The sequence below is a fragment of the Equus przewalskii genome, chromosome 3, assembly GCF_037783145.1.
Source record: "Equus przewalskii isolate Varuska chromosome 3, EquPr2, whole genome shotgun sequence".
NCBI lineage: Eukaryota > Metazoa > Chordata > Mammalia > Perissodactyla > Equidae > Equus > Equus przewalskii.
In genome coordinates, this window is record NC_091833.1 from 117,188,302 (window position 1) to 117,204,207 (window position 15,906).

General features: G+C 42.9%; 1 protein-coding gene across 7 annotated transcripts in view; it reads right to left on the reverse strand.

Moving 5' to 3' along the window:
• Nucleotides 1-15,906, reverse strand: part of GRK4 (G protein-coupled receptor kinase 4) — a 134,024-nt gene that overhangs the window by 10,041 nt on the left and 108,077 nt on the right. For all 7 annotated transcript variants that reach the window (XM_070615200.1, XM_070615199.1, XM_070615197.1 and 4 more), the window contains 2 exons: nt 8,039-8,076; nt 434-523 (listed from right to left, as the gene is read on the reverse strand). In XM_070615200.1, the coding sequence (XP_070471301.1) occupies nt 434-523; nt 8,039-8,076 (128 nt within the window). The remainder of the gene's footprint in view (nt 1-433; nt 524-8,038; nt 8,077-15,906) is intronic.

Genomic DNA, 15,906 nt, shown 5'->3' on the forward strand with positions numbered 1-15,906 from the left:
GCCCTGGGTCCGGCTAGCGCTGTTGGGCCAGGAGCTGTGAGGTTATTCCTCGGGAGCTGACCCAAGCCCAGAGCCTCCCATTCACAGAGGCTTCAGCATAAGCAGGGAACAACGATTTCCCAAGGGATCTGCAAGGCCAGAGTGTACAGAGGGTGGCAGCGTGAGGGTGCGGAGACCTGCTGGCCTGTCCTGCCTGCCTGCACTCAGCTGCATGACTTCCGCAGGCTGCAGGCCCGTCTGTAAGAGGAGGGTGGACTGCAAGACTCCTGCAGTTTCCAACCCTGGCTGGGCACAGACTTCAACCCCCCGCCCCGCTTATCTACCATGGCTTAGACCTGATCCCCAGGTGCATTCGCATTTTCATTCCTCGCTGTTCTGAGGACTCGGACATCTAGAGAGAAAACAAGGACCGCTGCAGTGGTCTTTTACGCACCCATGTAGCCAACTGTTCCAACTCTTCCTCGAGTTGTCTCCCCTTCTGGGATCTCCACGGCTAAACCAAGATCTGAAATCCGGATGTGTCCTGTGTGTGTTCAAACACATTACACAAATCACAGGGGGACGGGCTGACACTTTAACAACAATAAAAAATGGGGAAAAAACTCTAAAAACCATGGATGGAAATCATAGCAATTCATACTCATAAACATTTAAATCTCAGATTACATCTAACTTTTCCACAGTTGGTAAAATATTAGACAGTGCATTCAGTTCCACTAACAGCGAGAAATTAGATTGACATCTGGCTATTGGTCAGGAAGCCCTTTAACCGCAGACAACCATTTGATAAGACAGAAGCATTGCATTTATTATTTTATTTCTATATAACTACCAGATACATAAAAAAACTATAATGGATGCTACATCAACTACAAAACAGCAAATAAACACTGTCAGAATGCCAGCATGCTTATATCCAGAGACAACAACAGACAAATAACATGAAGTTCTTCTCTGAACAAACGGTAACGGAGGCAGGAAATAGTAAATACAATTAAGGAACTTCACTTAAAAACTGTGTTATGCTAATGCCTTTACACAGGAAGGTTTAAATAGTTATTAAATTCCTTATGAAAATAACCAATTATAGAAAACATTCTTTTGAGAGTCTAGAAGGATAAACCCACCCCGGAGATGGACACCCTGTGCAACTTCTTCACCACTGTGTCCCCAGCTTCTAACACAGTACCTGGCATGCAGTAGGTGCTCAATAAATATTTATCAAAGAAACGAATGAATCAACAGTAGCTACTGCCTGAATACGAAACATACGCAACACGCCTTCAAGCACTGAAGTCATTTAAAACAGTCTACATCCTACTTCCGACGGGCCTCTGACAGCCTCCGCCACGTTATGAATCGTGCTGTGTCCCGGTCGCACGTCCATGCCGGGGGAGGCAGGAGAGGCGGGGGTTAGTGCAGATTCTGGGGCCACACGGCCTGGTGTTGAGTCCCAGTCCTGCCATTTAGTACTATGGCTTGGTTTCCTTTGAAACAGAAAGAGTCTCTCAATAATGCAGCTTTTATGTGTTTTATGTTTAAGTAGAGTACTGGCATGTCGTGAAATTTTAAATATCTATGTCTTATTTTTCTTCTAAAAAGTAATGTTTTAAACTGAGAAATGAAAAGTAAAAATCACTGATAAACTGACAAAAATTCAAAGTTTGAGAGCACAGTCAGTTGGCGGGGCTGCGGGGAAGCAGGGGCTCTCACACAGTGCTGGTGGGAATACAAATCAGCACAGGGCCCTCGAGAAGAATCTGGCAACATCTGGCAAAACTGCACGAGAACCTATCCTTTAGCCCAGCACTCCCACTTCCGGGAGTCATCCCAAGGATACACTAGAGAAACAAGAAATGACACGTGCACAAGGCTGTGCACTGCAGCACTAACTGAAACAGCGAAAGACGGGGACAGCCTGCGACCTACCGGGGGGACTGGGAACAGCCTGCGATCTATCGGGGGGACTGGGCAAACCAAGCCAGTTTATCTGCAGGCAGCCAGACAAGGGAATGAAGAAGATCTCCATTTTGTGTTGTAGATTGATCTCTGTTATAGATTTAAAAAGCAAAGTGGAGAAAAATACTGCAATTATGTTAATGTCATTAGGAACTAATATTTTCAGTATGAAGAGAAAAAACACAAACGTGAAATGAAGAAGTTAAATGAGAATTGGAAATATCAATATGAATCCATGATGGATATTTTCTTCAAACAATCGATTTTTTCTCTGTCCACTGAAAAGGCTGAGGAAGAACGACCCACAGCATCAATGAGCACCACGGCGCCCACACTATGGTCTCATGATGTCGCTTTCCACACAGAGGACCAGGGCCCCTTGGAGAAATAGCTGATGCCAAGTCTCGGTCAGGACACGTGCAAGATAATCCCGGGATATCTGACCCCAGCATGAAACAAGGAAGTTCTTCAAGACGACTGATGTCCACTGGCCAAAGACAGGACAATCCCAACACTGAAAGGAAGAATGACTCCAGTGGATTAAAATACACCAAAGTGTAAAAACCCACAAGTTCATAATGATACCAAGATGGAGAAAAACAAAAGCCTCATTGGTCATCTTGGAGAATGATAGAGAACTAACACAATATTCTGAAAAGTGGGAAGAAAGGGAAGTATTCAAGTATTTTACCTGCTTTTCCTAAAGCAAAGTTCTTTTTTTGTACAAATAAGTGCAAAGGAAATGACAGAATTAGAATATCATCATTTTACAATCCCAGTGAAATGATCGACCTCAATATCAATCCTTAAGACATTAAGTGAGAGGCTGGAAGGAACTGAATAATAGATGGATCAGGCTGACAACATTCACAACCACTGCTCAATCTGAACACCACAAGAGATATTCAGCCATCATATGCCTCCTGGTGTAACGTAATAGGAAGTACACACAAAGTATGCACACCAACACTCAAACCTGGACCTATTCCAGCCTTCAGATCTATCCACAGGAAAAACACAGGAGACGGAATACATTAAACCCAGCCAAATCTAGAACATGGGAAAATCCACAGGACAAATGTCTGCGTAGTCATCTGCTAGGCTGCCATAACAAAGTGCCACAGGCAGGGGGCCTTAAACAACAGAAATTTATTCTGTCATGGTCCAAGAGGCTGGAGGCCCAAGGTCAAGGTGTTGGAAGCGTTGGCCTCCCTCTTTGGCATGCAGATGATTACCCTCTCCCGGGGTCCTCACATCCATCTATGTCCTAATCTCCTCTTATAAGGACATCGGTCATATTGGATCAGGGCCCACCCCAATGACCTCATTTAACTCTACTGATATCTCTAAGGACCTTATCTCCTAATGCATAACATTCTGAGGTACTGGGGGTTAGGCCTCACATCAATTTTGGAGGGACACAACTTGGCCCATAACACCTGGTTTCACAAACAACCAAATGACAAAAAGAAGCAGGGAGGAGGAACCTATGAAGCTAAAAAAGACTCAACAATATATCAACAAATGTAATGTGGACTTGGTTGAATATTCAATACGCAACTATAAAAACATTTATGAAATAATTAAGGAAGATTTAAAGCCAATGGGATATTAGGTGATACTAAGGAATCATTAAATACTTTAAGATATAATAATAGTATTGTGTTTATGTTAAAAAAAAAAAAAGTATTCTTGGGGCCAGCCCTGGCGGCCTAGTGACTAAGTTTGGTGCACTCTGCTCAGCAGCCCAGCTTCAGTTCCCGGGCCTGGACCCACACCAGTCGTCTGTCAGTGGCCATGCTGTGGTGGTGGCTGACATACAAAATAGAGGAAGATTGGCAACAGATGTTAGCTCAGGGCAAATCTTCCTCAGCAAAGAAAATAATAATAATATCCTTATCTTTATTTTATAGATAGAAGAATATGATATACAGGATTTCCTTTAAAATGATTATCAATAATAAAATGGTACTTGTTTTTACAAAAACTATTTATCCCATTTTTTAGGAATATATCTATTCCATAAAACTGAGGCCTCTTCTTTAGAAAATATAAGCATGACTCAGTTTCCTTTGTTATCTCAAACCCCAGCTGCATCTCATAAACCATGTCCTTCTTAATTTATAAGTTTGCAAAAAAGAGTGCTGCCATATTTAGGATGGACAAATGGTAAACGAACCTCACAACCTAGAACAGATGATAATTAACATTTTTTTTTTACCTAATTCCACCACAAATGTCAAGTTCTGATTTATGAAAACAGAAAAACTAATAAGCGGTCAAGAAGGGAAAAGAAGTATTTACACAGACAATCATGTTACTCTGATGTTCTATGGCTTACTGGTGGAAATTAGTTCTTAGGAATTTTAACTGCATGATAGTAAAAATCCTAAAATCAATTGTGCTGTTTAAATCATAGAAACTAAAGTATAGCCAGGAGTATGTTTTTAAAAATTAAGAGTAGAAAAACTAGAAGAAAAGAAAATTAAAAGTCCCCTGAAATCAAGCAAAGCAAAACCCAGTTTTGTCATTCCTTTCTATTCTTAACTGGAATGTGACCAAGTCCATGGTGTATAGGAACAAGTAAGGCAGTAACTCCCACAGAAATGGTGCTGGGCTCCTGCCTCTGGGCGGGGTGGAGAAGGGCAAGGCGGGCCCACGCTACCGCTGCCCACAATGAGAAGAGCCTGGCAAATCACAAAAGTCACACTTTAAAGGCAGCAGCGAGCGCTGGCAGTGACTAGACCAGATGGACTAAACCTTCTGAGCAGGAAAAGCACAGAGGTGAGCTGACGAGGGGCAGAGGTGTTTTCCTCAGAAGCAACTGCAAACCCCAGTCAAACGTGAGGCTGCTGACAGGGGTGGGGGACCCTCATGGAGACCTTCCAGGTGCTGCCACCTGGACTCTAACTGAGGCTGGAGCAGCTGGAGGCTGAGAGTCGAGATCGGAGCCCTGGAGAGAGCTTCTGGGGCAGAGACACCAGCACAGATTCTGGCATTCGAGCGCATGGAAGAGGCAAACTTGGGGATCAAGGACCTCAAAAACAGAACCAGCTTCCTCCTCAAATATCAGGAAACAGAATCTAGCAATCTAGGTAAAAGATAACACATTATGCCCAAGTTGGATTTATTTTAGGAATGAAAGGTTAGTTTAATGTTTGAAAATTAATTGGTGAATTAACTATATTAACAGAAAAAGTGTATCATATAATCACCTTGATTAAAAAAAAGCACTGACAAAATTCAACAGCATTCATTATTTTTTAAAAAAGGAAAATTCTTAAATCTGATAAAGAATTCCTACAAAAATACTACAGCAAATTTCATACTTAATGTTGATACATTGAAAGACGACTCCTGAGATCAGGAACAAGAAAGGATGCCCACTATTTCCACTTCTAGTCAATGTTGTACTGAAAGTCCCACCCAGTGTCACAAGGCCAGAAAAAGAAACAAAAGCCTTAAGAAGCAGGAAGGCAGACGTAAAACAGTCATCTGCAGATGGCAGGGTGGTGTATGTAGAAAATCTCAAAGAATCTACAAACTTTTAGAATTAAGTGAATTTAACAAGTTCACTGGATATAAAGTGAATTGTGATTGTAACCAAAAGCACAATCCATGAAAGAAAAAATTAAGATGGACTTCATCAAAATTAAAAACACCTTCTCTGTGAAAGATACTACTAAGAGAATGAAAGACAAACCACAGACTGGGAGAAGATCTTTCTGAAACATTTATCTGATAAAGGACTGGTATCAAAAATATACAAAGAACTCTTAAAAGTCAACAGTAGGAAATGACAACCCAATTAAAAAATGGGCCAAAGACCCGAACAGACACCTCACAATGAAGATATACAGATGACAAGTCAGCCTGTGAAAAGATGCTCCACATCATATGTCATTAGGGAATTGCAAATTAAAACAACAGAGAAGTACCACTCCACACCGACATTCTAAAATGGCTAAAGTTCAAAACACAGATAACAGCAAATGCTGACAAGAATGTGGAACAACAGGAACTCTCATTCATTGCTGGTGGGAATGCAAAATGGTACAGCCACCTTGGAAGACAGTTTGGCAGTTTCTTACAAAACTAAACATACTCTTACCATATGATCCAGCTATCCCACTCCTTGATATATATTCAAAGGAATTGAAAACTTATGTTTATGCAAAAACCTGCACACAGATATTTTATAGCATCTTTATTCATAACTGCTGAAACTTAAAAGCAACCAAGGGGCTGGCCCAGTGGCACAGCAGTTAAGTTCACATGTTCCGCTTCGGCGGCCCAGGGTTCGCCGGTTCAGATCCTGGGTGTGGACATGACACCGCTTGGCACGCCATGCTGTGGTAGGCGTCCCACATATAAAGGAGAGGAAGATGGGCACGGATGTTGGCTCAGGGTCAGTCTTCCTCAGCAAAAAGAGAAGGATTGGCAGCAGATGTTAGCTCAGGGCCAATCTTCCTCCAAAAAAAAAAAAAGCAACCGAGATGTCCTTCAGAAGGGGAATGGATAAACAAACTGTGGACCATCCAGACAATGGAATATTTTTCAGTGCTAAAAAGAAACGAGCTATCAAATCGTGAAAAGACATTGAGGAAATTTAAATGCATATTACTAAGTGAAAGAAGCCAATCAGAAAAGATTAGATGACATTTTAGACGAGGCAAAACTATGAGAACATTAAAAAGATCAGTGGTTGCCAGCGTTCGCGGGGAGGGAAAGTCACAAATAAGTGATGCACACAGGACTTTGAGGGAAGTGAAACTATTCTGTGTGATGCATACATCATTAGTACACATTTGTCAAGACCCACAGAATGCACAACACAAAGGGTGAACCCCAAGGTAAACTATGGACTTCAGTTAATACTAATGTACCAATATTGGTTCATAAATTGTAACAATGTATCAGACACTATTACAAAATGTAAGTAATAGAAGAAATTCTATTTCTAAACATCAGCAACAGGCAAATAGAAAGTGAAGTTTTAAAAACAATAGCGCTAAAAAACATCAAATAACAAAAACACGTTACCTTTTGTAAAAAAAGACCTTTACAATGAAAACCACAAAGTGATATTGAGAGAAATTAAAGGAGACCCAAATATATAGAACTATATACTATATTCCTCAATTGAACTATTCTCGGTAAGAGCCAGAAGCTATGAACATGCCTTTGGGCAAGATACTTCCAATCTTGGTACTTCCCTTGATAAAGTAAGGATTCATTACCTTCCTCCCAGGGTGGCTGGTTCATGCATCAATTAGATAACAAGCAGGAAAGCTTGGCAGAGTCTGTATAAAAGAGGTCTTTGCATTAAAAGTACCCCATGTTTGCCTTCAGGATGCATTGTCTTAAACACCGCCCTGTTCTCCTTTACTGGAGTCATCTTGGCCTGGTCTCACGCTCTCCACTGGACTGTAAGACTTCTCAAACAACCAAAAAAGTCACCTGAAAAAAGTTCCCTCCAAATATTGCTTATGTGGTTACTTGTTAATACACCAGCTAGAGCAGGTGTGGCAACAAGTCTTATATTCTCTTGTGCAGTCGGCACCCAGAGAACCAAGGTCTGAGTGGGCACCTGTGCTGCTGACAAAGAGCTAGCCCCAAAGGGCCATTATTACAGGGTCCCAAACTGCCAGTCAAAAGAGAGCTCATGCAGCAACCCGTGTTCCTGCTCTGTGACGCATGCTCTTCTAAAAGAGGCCAGCACAGAGAGCAGCACGCCATGGTTCAGGAGGGCGTGGAAATACACATCTAAGAAGTAAAGCAAGATGTGAGTCAACGGCAAGAAACAGGAGAGAGAAAAATGTTCTTCTTTTGAGTTTACTTTAATATGCTTCTAAAACTCAATTATTAACTGAAAATTATGACCATCTGCTTCTTGCCTAAATACAGGGGAATGACAACGTTATCTACGTTATATTTTTTAATGAACACGTACCAGAGAGTTTCTCTATTTGTTGTTGTTTCTATTCTGCATTAACCAGCTAAGTCCACATTAACTTTCTACATCCAAGTTCCTGTTAACAAAGTCTATGCTTTAGACGTGAAAGGCTCAGTCACTTACCATGATCATCGAGGAGAATATTCTCAGGCTTTAAATCTCTACAAAGGAAGAAACAACAACAAAAAGCTCAATTATTCAGAAGTTGACACTGCAATTCACCAGCAGCCTGCAGAAATAACCACAGATGTCTCTGCTGTGAGCAACAGCAATAACGGCAGATAACAAAGCCACCCGTTGTGGATCAACTTAGGAGCCCTCCAGTCACCACAGGTTTCAGTCATCACGTGCAAGGACACGGATTCTTCAAAGGATCCATTTCAACAGGCAACGTACATCATGACGACAGTGTAAAACGAACTGCTTTGCATAGATAAACAGATTTCAGTGAAGACATTTCAGTGACGAAATGTGCAGCCCAGTAGTAAGGAATTAGTCCTTAATAAACTTGGTTCAATTTTTCTTATCATTAATATGCTTTTCAAAATGTCAACAACTGAAAATTTCCCACACTAGAAGAACTCAGTTTTGGGGGTGAGACAGACATGGATTCGAATTCTGGCTCTGCTACTTTTCAGCTGTGTGACTTTCCCTGTCTAAGCCTCAGTGTCCTCGCGTGTAAAGCAGAGTGATCAACACCGGCCCACTTCCCGGCTGCGCGGCTTCCGGCGAGCTCAGGCCTCACAGCAGCAGCACATAGTCAACCTCAGCAACCGCCACTCGCAGCTCATCGTGAAGGTAGAGGGGGACCACACACTTCGAATAAAAGTACATCACCACAGACTAAAATATTCAATTGTAACAGCTCAAACTATTTGTTTTTCCCCTTAGAGAAAAGAACAATTATTTTTCAAAGGATCTGTATTTAACTTTGATTTCAAGTGTGATCCTATCACAACGATCCATCTGCCCTGAGCATCACCCCTCAATCCGCGGTCACGTCACTAGAACCTACAGAGGGAACTGAAGCCAGATAAGCACTGAAACAGACAACGCGGAAACAACAAAGAGCAGGAGGATGGGCTCGGGAATGGTCTGGAAAGACAGCTCTCGCAAAACCAAGAACAAGCTAAACTGAGTGCTCCCCAGCACACCACAGGCTGCAGTTAGTGCAAAACCAGGCTCCCAGGAAGCGATGGCAATCGATCCTGCTCAGTAGCTCAGAGAGGTGAACACATGCATGGGTAGCTGTGTAGAATCGTTTTCTGGAAAGACACCCATGCCACTGTGTTAAAAGTCTCCACGGAGAGAGGGACTGGCGGCGGAGGGCTACGGATGGGTGCCTTCTGTGTTTGCCTTTTCTGGCCGTGTGCACAGGCGCCTGCATTACCTGGATGAGATGTTGACCATTTTTGTTTTTTCCTTCATTCTTTTCTGTATTAAAAAGAATCCTAATAATGTTATTAAAAATAAAGCAACCCTCCTTGACAAGGAACTTGCACAGCCTCCTCCATTACGCAGTCTTATGCTCAACATCAACAGAACACCTGCCCACCTATCTTTAGATTTGTCTCATCAGACTTCCTAAAGCCTCGCTGCTCGCTGCTCGGAGTGTGGGCCAGTGTCACTGTGGGGCTGGACAGAGTGCAAATCGTGGGCCCAACCCAAGACCTACTGACTCGGACCCTGCATTTTTGCCTCGTCCTCAGGATTCCCTGTTCTTTAAAGTGTGCCCTAAACAACTCCCTCCAGCTCTACACTCAGCTGTCACCATCCACTGCTGGTCACCTTGTTCTGAAAGGACACGCATTGGATACAGTACACAAAATAATGATAGTAGCAGTAGTGATATCAGCTAACATCTATGGGATGCTCACCATAGGACGAGACTTGTGCTTCAGCATTCTAGGTACACCATCTCCTATAACTGTCACAAACCTCTGTGGAACAGCTATAGATAAAGTGCTGCTCTTGGGGTGCAGCAAAGTGAAGTGGGTCCCAGAGATGCTAAACAACCAGCTGGGACAGACGCCAAAGCCAGCCTTGCTCATGGCCCACCGCACACACCGCACACTGGATATGTAGGCGTAAACAAGCATCGCAGCTTTAGGCTACAAAGTGTTGTCATCTCTTGAACCTTCCATCAAAAACTCTCTCTTCAGGCTTTTAATCAACCCAGTCGTTCCCTCCACGCCATCCGCAAGTCTGGGCCCAGGGCGCTATGTGGAGAGGACACTGGCCGCGGCCTCATCACTGCACAGGTCACTCAGCCCCTGGGGCTTGGTTTCCTCAACTGTCAGGTGAAGGAGTTTCCTAGGTGATCTTTTCATCTCCTTTCGGGCTGAAAAGGGATGATCTAATCTTAATCTGAAAACAAGAAGACAAATGACGTTCAGCATGTACAGGAGGGTCTGACCGAAGCTGAGGATAAAAGGAAGTAAGGATGTCTTCCGGCTTTTTGGTAACTCCTCCCACGAGAGAGCCTGCTGACCTGGTGCAACCTGGATGTGCTCTGTTGTGCTCACAGGGCGTTGAACTCATCTTGTACCTCCATGTCCTGCCAGAAGCTCATTGCTGGGCTTCATGCCTCTCCTCTTCTTGATAAAAAAGTACTTTCCTATCTGTATCCCATTTCCCAACTGCTCCAGGTCCTGAATTATCCTGAGATGGTAAAACTGAAGATGATTTCTGGAGACTGCCTGCTCCTCCCGCATCCCAGCGAGTCTGCTTTCTCCTGCTGCCTCTCTGTATTCTGCTGTCAGCCCCTCCTGGGGAGAAAGACCATGCACAGACAGAGAAGACAACGGGGACAGCCTGCTGGGCACGATTCTGGAGTAGGGTAAAGAGAAAACATGGGCTGGCAGAGCCACAGTTGAAGGTCCCAGAACTCTGGCTTAACTAGAACTTCAAGACCCTAGCCTTGAAAATTAGCTCTGTTCTAACCAAAGGCATCAGGAGCAATGTCCTTGATGGGGGTGTGGGCGTGTGATGAGAAAACAGCCATTCTGAACTGCTGCTTGGGCATTTTACAGTGTGACAACCTGCTCGCACTGAGTCTGGACGTTTAGAGAAGGCCCTGAGCTTAGGGTGCCCACCGTAAATTCCCATTTTGCTTTTCCCGGGGCACCTTTTAAAATGACCACTTAGAGTTGAGCCCACAAAAAGTTAGTGACCTCCGCCCCAACCACCTTATAAGTAATATGTGCTTACTCCCCTGCTTTCTGTCTCCTGCTGGCTCGTCACCTGCTCATTGCATCGCCCCACTCTGTTCTGGGATCTGTAAGTAATAAATCTGGTGACTCTACTTCCTCTCTGTGCGTGCGTTGAAACTGCACCTTCAACCAAAACGACCCATGCGTTTCACTTCCTCAAAAGTGGGAGCTCAGCTGATGTTGAGGGAGCTACCTGCTGACTCCACGTGGGTGGCTTGTCCCTCATTCATCAGGTCATAATCTGCAGGCTGTTCATTCAATCCACCAGCTCCAGGCCCCTCAACACAGGGGGAGGGGCAGGGCAAGGGAACAAAGGCAAAAATCCCTTTGGCTCACTCCCAAGTGTTCCCTCACAAATTCTCCAAGAAAATATGGCTCACCAGTCTCAGGCCAAGACTCTGAGGTCCAAGTCAATCAGTGGCCCTGTCCAGAAAGGCAGACCTGCCTAAGAGAAATGCCAGCAAATGGGCTTGTTCAGCTACTGTTGTTTTTAGAGAACTAGCTACCAAGAGGTAGCAATTTCCAATCTGGAGGAATGTGGGTCATATACAGATTAACAGTTCTTATAAACAGTAAAACTCACCATTCTTTAAATAAATTAACTTCTCTGTTTCAAAAAGGGTAGAAAACAGAAGACATTATCCTTTGAAGCACTTGTAAATGGTAATTATATTTCTATTTACATGTTCACTTGCACACTGTTCTTCTGGACTCTAGGTTATAAGCTTCCTGAGGACAAAGACCTCAAAATATTATCTGTTCCCAAGACTGTGCTTCCAGCACACAGCTCAGGAGCATGTATACACCTGGGGCTCAATATATATTTCTGGAATGAATGAAGGAGCCTTTTAGCTACAGATAAATCTAATGTGATAACAATAATCTGTACTGTCTAATGGCCTGTTATGGCCCAACTGACTACTGAAAAAGTTATAGATACAAATCACTTGCTTCTCACCATCAATCTATTACACACCAACTCCCTTCTCCTTTTTACAGTGGGGGAGATGTCATCTGCTTTTAATCCACAATTCATCCCCTAGAAAAAGAGATCCAATGCACAGCTAAACATCCATCTCCCTTAGGAAATTTCTAATGATATCTTCTCTTAATTATTTCCAACTATAGCATTCCAGACCGGTGGAAATTTCATGCTTCACATTGTGTTAATAAAGAAAGAGTCAACTTTCTTTGGAAATGTAACAATCCAACAAAACTGCCAAGAAAAGCCTCAGGTTTACACTCCTGTTATGGGAAAAAGTGTCCTGAAGACAGAACACAAGACCTCGAGACCTTGTTCGTATCCATTGCTCACTAAGAAGGTGACAAGAGACAATCTCTCTTATCTGTAAACGGATGTGATACTTACCTCACAAGACTGTTGGCAAGATGAAATTGCTATTGGCCCTGATATCGGTTCCCCTACGTTAACCCCAGCATATATGGGGTTAAAACCAAAAGCACCCATCCCCTTTCCCTGCTTCTTTAGTTACATCACATGTAAATATCGGTTTCTTTAACCTTGTATCCATGAGCTTCACAGATGCAGGAAACTAGTGTTGAGATTAGATCACTCACCTCCTCCTGCACAAAGCACATAGAAGTTACAAACTGTTAAAATCCAGGTGGCCTCACACTGAAGTCTTGGCTAATTATGGGGCCTTGAAGTTTATTGTAGGAAAACAGACATCCAGAGAATATCAAGAAACTAAAGTTTCCCAGACTCCAACTCCTTGGGTTCCCGGCCCTGGAATCCACCATCCATCACGGAAGCAGACAACCAGGGACACTCACCTGCAGATTCCCTCATCTCGCCAGCCCTCTCCCTGCACATAGTCACATTCCTCACAACCTTTAAAACTCCTTGCCTCTCGTCTCTCAGCAAGACAGATCTGAGTGCTTATCCCTGTCTCTTGGCTGATGCCACCCAAAATAAACCTCTTTCCTTGCCACAAGCCTGGCATTCCAGTTTTTGGCTCCCTCCTGTGTGGCAGGTAAACGAACCTGTGTTTGTATTCAGTAACAAAATGACAACGTATGTCAAAGTGCTCTGTAAATGTTATGTGTTCTACAAATAAATGTTATTAGTATATATATTGACCATAGCTAGCAGCATTTTTTCTTATTCATATCATACTGAATAGTTTTCTTTAAATACAGTGATACATGGAAACTAAGTAAAAGGCATGTATCGTAAGTTTAATTTGTCCATCATTATGAACTCAAACTCTGTAGAAATGATCCTGGTTACTTTCGGTTGTTAACATTAAGAATTGCTCTCTCTAACCACATGTGGGCACCCAGCTCATGGTAAATTCATGACCTCAACAGTCTCCAGGGACAAGCTGTTTTCAGAAAACTGGTAGCATGAGACATTACACTAAACACATCTACTACTCCTGAAGTAACAGATTGTGTCCTTTCTCTTCTAAGAGGGCAGGAGGCAGGGAGCTTTGGTTTTAAATAATTTTATATCTTAAAAAACCCAAAACTCAGGGCAAGCCCAGTGATGTAGTGGTTAAGTTTGCACGCTCCACTTCAGTAGCCCGGGCTCACAGGTTTGGATCCTGGGCATAGACCCAGCACCATTTGTAAAGCTACGCTGTGACAGCATCCCACGTTAAATAGGGGATGATTGGCACAGATGTTAGCTCAGGGCCAATCTTCCTCACACATACACAAAAAACCCCCAAAACTTCCCAGAAGCCAGTCTAATCATTTTGAATTACACATCTCCACTCACTACATAATGTTGCTCCTTCAGAACCAAAAGAAGTTATTTCCTGACCATTCAAAAAGCTACCTGTCAGCTCAGTCCTGACTCCCATGAGTAGTGCAAAGTATCCAAATCCACTCAGAAGTCCTGAAAGACGCCATGATTGTTAAGTATAGTGTCAGAAAAACACCTGGCCAGAACACTGTACAAGCCACCTGGAGTTAATTTCAGGACAAGCAGATTATCTTTCAGAATTTGATAAAACCATAAATAATTAGCCTAGATTCCACAATCGCTTTCAGTTTGTGGATGTGGTATAAGCCTTGACAGTTGGTTTTTCTTTTTTTGTAATGTAAGTGCCTGACTTAATCTTTGATTGCTGAGGCATCCACTTCAAAGGCCATCTGAATAAACACACTAGATAAAGAGCACCCCCCCCACCAGCAAGGACACAGGATCATTTTACAGAAATCAGTGGTATTCCTACATACTAGCAATGAACAATCCAAAAATGAAATTAAGAAAACAATTACAATTGAACAAAAAGAGTAGAACACTTAGGAATAAATTTAACAAAAAAAAAGTGCAAGACTTATACACTGAAAACTACAAAACACTGCTGAGAGAAATTAAAGAACATGGGAAGACATGTCCTAAATAAATGGGAAGACATCCCTTGTTCATAGGTCAGAAGATTGAATGTGGTTAAGGTGTCCATTATGCCCAAACTGATCTAGAGATTCAATGCAATCTTTAGCAGACAAAAAGACCCTTTTTTCAGAAACTGACAAGCTGATCCTAACATTTACTTAGAAATGCAAAGGACCGAGAATAGCCAAAAATGTCTTAAAAAAAAGAATAAAGTTAGAGGCTTCATACTGCCCAATTTCAAAACTTACTACAAAGCTACAGCAATCAAAATAATGTGTTAATGGCAGGAGGACAGACATATAGACCAATGGACTAGAACTGAGATTCCGTAAATAAACTCCTCCATTTATAACCAAGTGGTTTTTCAAAGATTGGCACCTGAGCTAACAACTGTTGCCAATATTCTTCTTCATTTTTTTTTTTCTCCCCAAATCCCCCCAGTACATAGCTGTTTATTTTAGTTGTGGGTCCTTCTAGTTGTGGCATGTGGGACGTCGTCTCAACATGGCCTGATGAGCGGTGCCATGTCCACGCCCAGGATCCGAACCAGCGAAACCCAGGGCTGCCAAAGTGGAGGACATTAACTTAACCACTTGGCCACGGGGCCGGCCCTCCAAGTGGTTTTTGACAAAGATGCCAAGGTAATTCAATGGAGAAATGATAGTATCAACAAATAGTACTAGGATATAGATGTTTACCCCACCCACGCTATAATAAAAAATTAACTCAAAATGGATTTTAAACTTAAAAGTAAGAGATAAAACTGTAAAACTCTTAGAAGAAAACATAGGACAAAAATCTTAATGATGTTGGGTTGAACCAAGATTTCTCAGATATGACACTAAAAGTATGATCAATAAATAACTGATAAATTGGACTTCATTAAAATTAAAAACTTCTGCACTTCAAAAAACACAATAAAGAAAATGAAAAGACAAGCCACAAACTGTGAAAAATGTTTGCAGAGTGACGTCAGCAACATGGTGAAGTGAGTGGTTTTCTTTGTCTCTCTCCCTTCAAACTACAACTAAATGGACATTCATTGATCAATGCAGAATACTTGCACAGCACCTCAGGTTGCTGAGAGACCCGAGGTGCTACACATCAGAATGTGGATGGACTACGCCCAGGGAGGAGGTGGAGATAGGTGAAAACTCTCCAGCCCCCAGACAGCTCAGTACCCACAAGTGACTCTCTCCCGGCTGAATCACTCATACACTGCTGTGGCCCTGAGGGTGGGTGCGCACATTGGTGTGACTGAGGAAACAGGTGACTCCAGCCCTAAGCCCCCGATGACTGCTCTTTGGACCAGTGGGAAAATCCACCATCCCACTGAGGCCCCAGGGAGAGACTTGGGTTCAGACTCAGTAGGGAGGCCCCACCCACCAAGCACAAAGTCTCTATGCAGAGCA